Source organism: Drosophila santomea, chromosome X, assembly GCF_016746245.2.
Source record: "Drosophila santomea strain STO CAGO 1482 chromosome X, Prin_Dsan_1.1, whole genome shotgun sequence".
NCBI lineage: Eukaryota > Metazoa > Arthropoda > Insecta > Diptera > Drosophilidae > Drosophila > Drosophila santomea.
Window position 1 is genome coordinate 21821262 of NC_053021.2, and position 9526 is coordinate 21830787.

The 9526-nt window shown below is 40.7% G+C and overlaps 1 protein-coding gene across 1 annotated transcript; it reads right to left on the minus strand.

Annotated features, from left to right (window-relative positions):
- Window positions 1-420: 420 nt before the first annotated feature.
- LOC122756548 lies at window positions 421-2595 on the minus strand. The gene is made up of 3 exons (XM_044006635.1): window positions 2188-2595; window positions 1967-2081; window positions 421-502 (listed from the first exon to the last, which is right to left on the minus strand). The coding sequence occupies exons 1-3, from the start codon at window positions 2336-2338 to the stop codon at window positions 421-423; spliced, it is 348 nt and encodes a 115-aa protein (XP_043862570.1). The 5' UTR covers window positions 2339-2595.
- Window positions 2596-9526: the final 6931 nt, after the last annotated feature.

Consider the following 9526-nt stretch of genomic DNA (forward strand, 5'->3'; position numbering starts at 1 on the left):
AGTCGGCGGGGAGAATTGATGTTAGTGCCCTGAAGTCAGCTATGACAATTGTTAATGTTGTTGGACCCCCCAGTCAGCAAAGAGAATTGTTGTTGGACCTTTAAGTCAGCAAAGGCAATAGGAATGAATACTTACTATCCTGGTTTATTATATTTACCACTGGGAGATCCAGCTGTAGAGCTGGCTGGTTGAGTTGGTTGATGAGTTCCATCCGATCGCTGCCGACCACTGACTGAGTTCCCAGAGGCCAGCCGCCCGCTTTATATAGGGATTGGCTGGGTCCATCGATTTTGCTTGTGCTATCGATTTACCCGATTTAGTGTGGCCGGGTTTCTGGTTTAGTGTGGCCCATGGCTCGTTTGGGCGCGCCCACGCGCCTAGTTCGAATTCGAACTAAGGCTGATTATGATGTATCATGTATTATGCAACGTGTTGTGGAACAATCGTTTCCCGCAAAGCATACGATTTTCTCGGCCTTTGAAACTCGAGTTTCTGACGGAATCTAAAAATGTAATTCTTAAAGAAAATTTGCTAGTTCAATAGGAAATAAAAAATTTAATATGCTGCAAAGTAATCCTGAATAATAACAAAATCCTTTACGTTAAGTTTAATTTGTACTTGACTGTTATTGAGCTTAACGCCCTTACAAATACGAACTCATCCCAGGCTTGCCCCCATTTGCAATGCGACTCCAAAAGATTTTTTGTGGAACAACATTTTTAAGAGCCTTAAGCTTGTACCGATTTTGGACAACATAAAACATGGTGCAAGTCCACTACATTGCTGAATTAGATTTTTTGAATTTGTACTTCATGCTGGTTATATAAGTTATATAAGAAATGGAGGATAGCGAGTGCCGTCGACAAAAGCATGGTTTCAGAAAGAAAAAAGAACATTCCGCAATTATTTCGGAAGCACAAATGTTGGTAATACTGCTCGCCGAGCCTTCAACAACTTCCAAGTTCTATATAACTTCTTCTATATAACTGTCGTTGACATCCAAATCATTTTAAACATGAGGACAATGTTAATATACTTGTCATGTCAATTGCCAATAGACCTGAATAAATATGAACAACTGTGCTTCCAATGACAGCGACCGTTCACAAGATTCTGGTTCTTAAAAACACAGCTCTTCTAATCGGCTATTTTGGCGAAGTGGCTGCAGAATCCAGAAATAAAATTGACAAATCCGACTGACTTCATCATCCCAGAAAGCATAGTCGAATTTCCAACTTTACAGATGTGTGGATTGAAAACTTTGGACCACATAATATCATCAATAAATTTAGTCAGGTGCACTAACAACCATAGGCGACTCCCTCTTCCGCGGGAAGTCATTTTCCAAAATAATTTTAAAGGTGTCTATAAGACTAGAAAACAAATTATGGTATCTCAAATAGATTGCCAGATATTAATTTATGCCAAAAAAACATGTCCAATTCCCCATAGTGTACCAGCCCTTCATCGAGTTCTTCGGCCTCCTGAGTACGTGAGGAGTCGCAGAATCCGGGCCTAAATCGCCCCACCCTAAATCGCTCCACCCTAGACTGCAATGATGTGGAGCGGCAGGTCCCTCAGTTCTGCGACAACATCGTGATAGAGCTGTATGTCACGTTACGTTACTGCTTCTAGCAACTTCGATTCAGTTTTGATTGCTTGGACGTTTTTGGGTTTTCCAAATTCTTTGTTAATATATTTTGGCTATTTACTCGAAATAGTCAAATTTTATGAAGTTAGAAAATTAAACATAAAAGAAAGTTGTTAAAAAAAAGATGGCGGCTTCGCGACAACTGCATTGCTGAGCAAAAAAAACCCAAACGGCGACAGTATATTGAGCTTTTTCTCTTGCCGCTTTTGAAACTCCGTCTCGCTGCAGCTACAACCTCCACTTCAATTCCGTAAATGATTAAACTTTAAACTTTTTATCAATCGCCGAGCCTAATAAAAATAATACATAACTAACTGCAAACGGTATCCGTGGGTGGAGCTTCTCGCGTCTGGATCCTCCGGCTGTAAACGGCTCCCTCGTGTTATCGGACCCGAAAGTCGGCGGGAAGAATTGTTGTTAGTGTTGGACCCTGAAGTCAGCAGAGACAATTGTTATTGTTATTGGACCCTGAAGTCAGCAGAGAGAGTTGTTGTTGGACCTTTAAGTCAGCAAAGGCAATAGGAATGAACACTTACTATCCTGGTTTATTATATTTACCACTGGGAGATCCTGCTGTAGAGCTGGCTGGTCGCTGTTGGTTGATGACTTCCATCCGATCGCTGCCGACCACTGACTGAGTTCCCAAAGGCCAGCCGCCCGCTTTATATAGGGATTGGCTGGGTCCATCGATTTTGCTTGTGCTATCGATTTACCCGATTTAGTGTGGCCGGGTTTCTGGTTTAGTGCGGCCCGTGGCTCGTTTAAACGCGCGCGCACGCGCCTTCTTCAAATTCGAACTAGGGCTGGTTATGATGTAAGTTATGGCAGTCCGAAGGACTACCTTAACGAGAACTGCATTTCCAAATAAAAGAAGTTGAATTGATTTTAATATTTATTCAAGGTTTAGGTTGATAGAATGATCAAGAACTCTTCGTAGTCGGATCGCAGCCAGAATTGGACTAAATTCCCGCGACGAATCCACCGGCTTATCTACCCGGCTTGAGTAGCTGCGTCAGCCTTCCAGCCGCAGCGGACGTTGCGACAACTGCGTCGGCCAATGCTTAGCCAGCGCAGCATTGTCGGGAGCTGACGCTGTGATTTTTGGGTTCCACAGCGGCGACGCGCATTCCGCGGCGTCAGCGGTGTCAGCGTTTTGGTCGCAACGGATATTGCGACACATGCGCTAGTCGATATTTGACCAGCGCAGCGTTGTTGTTGGCCGAACGAGTTATTGAGGGGGACGGGGAGGAGGCTCGTTGTGGCCTGTGTTAACTTGTATGATGTATCATGTTTTAGGTATTATTTATTATTTGTTGTTTTATTATTTATTTCTTTTATTATTTTATTGTTTATTATTTATTCCTTTTATTATTTATTATTTATTCCTTGTGCGCGGCACGCGTCACAAGTCGTTAGATTCTTAAATTTGTTGGCAATATTTTGCTGTATTTATACCCGTTACTCGTAGAGTAAAAGGGTATACTAGATTCGTTGAAAAGTATGTAACAGGCAGAAGGAAGCGCTTCCGACCATATAAAGTATATATATTCTTGATCAGGATCAATAGCCGAGTCGATCTGGCCATGTCCGTCTGTCCGTCCGTCAGTCCGTCTGTCTGTCCGTCTGTCCGTCTGTCTGTCTGTCCGTCCGTATGAACGCTGAGATCTCAGGAACTACAAAAGCTAGAAAGTTTAGATTGGGCATACAGACTCCAGAGACATAGACGCAGCGCAAGTTTGTCGATTCATGTTGCCACGCCCACTCTAACGCCCACAAACCGCCCAATACTGCCACGCCCACACTTTTGAAAAATGTTTTGATATTTTTTCATTTTTGTATTGGTCTTGTAAATTTCTATCAATTTGCCAAAAACCGTTTTGCCACGCCCACTCTAACGCCCACAAACCGCCCAAAGCTGCCACGCCCACACTTTTGAAAAATGTTTAGATATTTTTTCATTTTTGTATTAGTCGTCTAAATTTCTATCGATTTGCCAAAAAACTTTTTGCCACGCCCACTCTAACGCCCACAAACCTGCACTTCTACTAGCTGAGTAACGGGTATCAGATAGTCGGGGAACTCGACTATAGCGTTCTCTCTTGTTTTTGGTTGGCATCGGTTAAGGATGTCCCTGATTTGGGACGTATAAAAAGTTTGATTATTAATATTGCCTATTGATTGTAGTGATGACAGCGAGTCAGAGCAGACAATAAATCTCTGCTTCTGGCTTTCCGCGTATTGGCAGGCAGCATAAATGGCTGCCACTTCTGCAGTGTATATAGTGCTATGTGCTGGTAGGAGAGTGGATTTGATAACGTGTGTGTCAGTCGTAATGCTGTAAGAGACTCCTTTTGTAGATTTCGATCCATCTGTGTAAATGAATGTGTAGGTGTTATAGTGTTCTTTGAGGGAGAGGAACTTTCTTTGAAATACTTCTGGTGGGGTGGAGGATTTTAAGGTGTAGTGTAAAGTTAAGTTTATTGTGTCTTTTGAAAAAGACCATGGGGAGTTTTTTGTTTTCCTGATTTTAAAGGAGGAATAAATAAACCATTTTCGTATCTAAATTTGGATACTCTGTGTATGATAGAAGGAATTCTGGGTTTTCGTCTAGATTTTTTAATTTTTTGTAGGACGCTTTGAAGAGGAGTGTTGTTTGCAAAATGGAACGACTTACATATTCTTGCAGATGTCAGACTAAGTCTTAACTCTATTGGCATAATTTAAGCTTCAAAGAGAAGATTATTAATAGGTGTGGTGCGGAAGGCACCAAAAGCGAACCTTAAGGCAGCGTGGTAGAGCGTTTTCAGTTTTTTTAGGTATGAGGTTGGGCAATTCCCGTAAAACGGTAGGCAGTAGTCGATTTTAGACATTAAGAGGGCATTTATTGTACTTACTAGAGATCTGAAGTCGCAGTTGAGTCGTTGGTTCCCTAACCATTTTATAATATCTAATCTTTTGGAGATCTGAATTGCCAATGACTCTATGTGGTCTTTCCACCTGTATTTGTTCGAGATTATTAATCCAAGGATTTTAAGGGAGTTAGTTTGGATAAGGGGGTAAGCCTGAGAATTGATCTTGAAGTTGCATCTGTGTTTTCTGCATATGTGTAGGTGCTGGCATTTATGAATCGAGAGTTTCGCTCCAGAATACTCGCACCATTTTATTATGTCTTTGAAAAGGGGATTGATTTGCAAGGAATTTACGTTTTTGTTTATTTTCTTTACAATAGTGAAGTCGTCTGCGTAGGAGAAGAACTGAAAGCCCCTATGGACTTCGATGGTACGACAGAGTTTGTTGAAGGCTATTAAAAATAGAACCACTGATAATGGGGAACCTTGTGGAATCCCATTGTAGAGTGGTTGGTTGTCTGAAAATTCGTTGCTGACTTGGACTTTAATTTTACGGTTGGTCAGGAAGTTTTTTATAAAATTCAGTATTTTTGGGCCGATTTTCCATCTATGCAATTCGTCGATTATACTGTGTATTCCAATTTTATCATAGGCTTTTTCAAAGTCAAGGCTTATGACTGATAGGTGGCTTCTAGTGGATAGGGCTGCTGTAGTCTGGTAATCTAACAGAGTTAGGCACTCAGATACTGACATTCCCTTCCGAAATCCGAGTTGTCGACTATCGAGAAGTTTGCTGTTAACCGCAAGCCACCATAGTCGGTTTGCTATGATTTTTTCTAGTACCTTAGATATGCAAGGGTTTAGAGAAATCGGTCGATATGAGTTTATGGATATTTTGGCTGTGTTGGGTTTATGGATTGGTAGTATTGTGCTGTTCTTAAAATGCTGTGGAATGTGGCTATCGAGAATGTTATTAAATAAGTCTATAAGGCGGAGTGATACAGGGTAACTGATGTTTTTTAACATGGGATATGAAATCCGGTCAAGCCCTGGGGTCTTCCCTTTAAGGCTATTTAGTGCTGCTCTAAATTCTATGTATGAGATTTTACTTTCTATCAAAAATGACTCTGATGATGTTTCGTAGGTGGGGATTATAGCTTTTGATCGTGTCTTATTTGCTTGAAAAGAGTCGCTGAAATTAGAGTCGGAAGACGATTCTGACCAGTGGGTGGCGAAAATTTGGGCGATGGTTTTTTATCAATAATGTTTAGGGTAGGAATAGTGGGAGAGGTTATGCAGTGAATGTCATTTCTAATCTTTCTGCCACAAAAGGTGTTGATGTTTGCCCAAATCTTTGAAGGAGATGAGCTGGGATTAATTTCCGCAGTGAAGTTTTGGAGTGAGCTACGTTTTGCTTGCTTTATTTCTCTTCTCAGTAAAGCCTTGGCTTTTTTAAACTGTATAATGTTTTCGATGTTAATACACCTTCTTAATTTGTACCATGAATTGTTTTTATTTCTTTTTAATTGGTCGAGAGTTTTACTCCACCAAGGCACAGTGTGTTTTTTATTAAAGATTGGGTTTGTTTGGGGTATTGCGATGTTGGCACTTTGCCGAATAATCTTAATGATGTTGGCGGCTTCTTGGTTAACTTGGTTGCCAATTGGTTTTTCAATGTGGTATGTCAACGTTAGAGATGTAAAGAGGGGCCAATTCGCAGAGTCTACTTTAAACTTGGGTAATCGGTGGTTCGTTCCCGTTACCTCATTTTCAAAGAGGGAAATGTGGATTGGGAAATGGTCACTTCCGTAGAGATCGTGGTCAGTTTTCCATTTAGTGAAAGTGAAAAGGTTTGGAGTTATAATTGTTAGGTCTACATGTGTCATAGTATGGTGTGTTGAGAAGTGAGTGGGAGATCCATCGTTAATTGTTATTAAGTTTGACTGGCTAACATATTTAAAAATAGTGTTGCCCTTCTTGTTATTATTCGGCGATCCCCAGCTCTGATGCCAGCTGTTGAAGTCGCCAGTTATAATAGTGTTGTCGTTAGGGTTTCCAAACATGTTTTCTAAATTGTGTAATTCAACTTTTTTGTCTGGGGCAATATACGTTGATATAAGTCGTATTTTTTGTTTGGAGTGCAAAAGTACTCCAACCGCATCGAAGTCGTTACTTAGAGTTAGAGATTCATATTGGATAGAGTTGTGGACAAGTATTGCTACTCCTCCGTGAGTGTTATTTGACGTGTTTTCGTGTATAAGTGTGAAGTTGATAGGGATAGGGATGTTATGAAGGGAGTGAAGATGGGTTTCTTGCAGGCATATGGCTTTTGGCTTATAATATTTTAATAGTAATTGAAGTTGGTCGTAATTATTTAGGTAACCGTTACAGTTCCATTGAACAATTAATATCATCAAAAATACTTATGTAAAGGGAAAATGCAAATGAAATGAGAATTAAACTTTATAAATAAGTGCTTAGAGCTCTTCTTCGGAGCTGTTGTTATTGGCTATTTTACTTAATTCTTCTGCCAGACTTAAGGAGTTAGGTTTAATTTTTTCGGTTTTGTTTTTGGCTTTTAAAGAGGGTTTTGCAATAGGGTTAGACTTATCTTTAACTTGGCTTCTAAGTTTACGATCAGTTTCTGGAATTAGTCTGTTAGAGTGGGTCATCTTGGGGGCTGCTGAAGTTTCGGTATCCATTTTTTCGTCGACGAATTCTTTTCTTGGGTTTATTGACTTCGATGAGGTACTGGGCTGGGTGTCGATGATGTCGCTGTACGATCTTATTTGGCGATTGAGTTGGTGTGCGCTAGGGTTTTTGTGTGTAGATCCTTGGGATTTGTCATTCTGTTGTGTTGGCATCATTATTTTTTCAGGTTGTTGAGCAGATGTTATCTTGGAGTACGGAGTAGGCTGATGGATATGTCGAAGATTGTATATTCTTGTTGCGGTTTTATGGTCCACTTTTTCAAGAGTCTTAATTGTTGTTATCTCTTTTTGCTTTATAAAAGCGGGGCATGATTTATCTAGGGGGCTGTGGTTGAATTGGTCATTGATGTCGTACTTGCAGTTTACACAGAATTTTGGCTTGTCGCATTCCTGGTCTTCTGTAGTATGTTCTTCTGCCGAGCAGTTCTTGCAGGCTTTATGGCTTTTACAGGCTTTAGAAGGGTGTCCAAATCGGAGGCAGTTGCGGCATTTGAGTGGGTTAGGGACATGGGGTCGAACCTTAACTCGTTCATATCCGATCATCATTGTTTCTGGTAGAATAGTTGATCCAAAAGTGACAATTATTAGTCCAGATTCCTGCAGCTCGTTGTTCCTAAACATACGAATCTTTTCAATGTTAATAACTTTTTGGTGTTTAAGTTCTTCTAATATTTCCGTTTCGTCAATGTTGCGTAGTTCGTTGGAGTAAATAACACCTTTTGAATAGTTTAAGGATTGATGTTCAGATGAGGATACGGTAAAGTCATGGAAAGCTGTTAGTTTCAGTAGCCTACTAGCTTGTATTAGGTTCTTGGTCTTCACTAATAAGGTTCCGTTCCGAGTTTTATTACATGACTCTACTTCGCTTCCGCATGTAAAGTCAATTACTTTTTTAATCACAAATGGTGATACGTTTTCAAATGTTTTGGTGTCTGTTCTAGTGATAGTTATAAACTTCGATTCGGTTATGGGGGTCTTGCCACAAAGTGCGGGGTAATTTAAGTCAGGCGGTTTCGTCATTTCGTTTGTGCTTGGGCTGCTGCCCGGTACACTTGCGTTTGTGTAACTGTTTTCCTGTATAATTGTTTTTGTGCTTTTTTCTTAGATCTTCTTTGTGCGCTTATTTGTTTTTACCAAACTTGGTAGAACTTTGTTTTTGTGATTGGTGGATTTACCGAAGCTCTTCCGATAGCACGTCTTTACCGTTATTTGAGTATGGCGTTCTTTTTTGCACGACGCATTTATCGATAATTAAAATTTATTTGTGGGCATATCGACGAAACATTTATGAAATTGATAAAAGTCGCATATGGGAGAAAGCGCGCATGTTTCATGTTAATTTGTTTGAGAAATGGAAAATGTGTAATAGAAAGCTGGATAAATTTTGCAGCAAAATACCAGGCATGGACGAAAGGCAATCTTAGCTTGAACATACTTGGAAATTCAAGCACAGCTGAGCCTGAATGACATCAAGCTGGTCGTCCAAAGAAAGAAGCAAGAGGTCAGAGAAAGCAACCAACCTCCCAAGACTCAAAAAACATAACCACGGATTATTGTTGCAAGCGTCGAGTATAGCTGCACGGAAGAATGGGGTCAACGATCTGGCTGCAGTACTAAAAATACTAGCCTTTAACCCAGCTAAAGCGAAGATAATTAGGAAGTGGATAAGCAAGCCCGTACAACATTCTGGTGCGCTCTCCCGCTAAACAGGCTCTGGCCTTAATGTCAATATTCAAGTTACAGATACCGTAGCGAATGAAGGCCTACAGATCTTATAGATCATATAATAATTTTAAAGGTGTGTATAAGACTAGAAAAAAATTTTAGTATATCAAATAGATTGCGAGATAATAATTTATGCCAAAAAAACATGTCCAATTCCCCACAGTGTGCCAGCCCCTCATCGAGTTTTTCGTGCTCCTGAGGACCTAAGGAGTCGTAGAATCCGGGCCTAAACACCGACAAGTAGACCGTGGTCAATCTCTCCACCCTAGACTGCAATGATGTGGAGCGGCAGGCGCACTAAAAAAACATAAGTCAGCAAAGGCAATAGGAATGAATACTTACTATCCTGGTTTATTATATTTACCACTGGGAGATCCTGCTGTAGAGCTGGCTGGTTGAGTTGGTTGATGAGTTCCATCCGATTGCTGATTCCCAGAGGCCAGCCGGCCGCTTTATATAGGGATTGGCTGGGTCCATCGATTTTGCTTGTGCTATCGATTTACCCGATTTAGTGTGGCCGGGTTTCTGGTTTAGTGTGGCCCGTGGGTCGTTTGGGCGCGCGCACGCGCCTTGTTTGAATTCGAAAGTAC

Coding starts and splice junctions, on each gene's coding strand:
- LOC122756548 (XM_044006635.1), bottom strand. CDS start 2,338: ATGGACCCAGCCAATCCCTATATAAAGCGGGCGGCTGGCCTTTGGGAA. Junction 2,082..2,187: donor AAATATAATAAACCAGGATA/GTAAGTGTTCAT, acceptor TGCTGACTTCAG/GGTCCAACACTAACAACAAT. Junction 503..1,966: donor ACCCACGGATACCGTTTGCA/GTTAGTTATGTA, acceptor TTACATTTTTAG/ATTCCGTCAGAAACTCGAGT.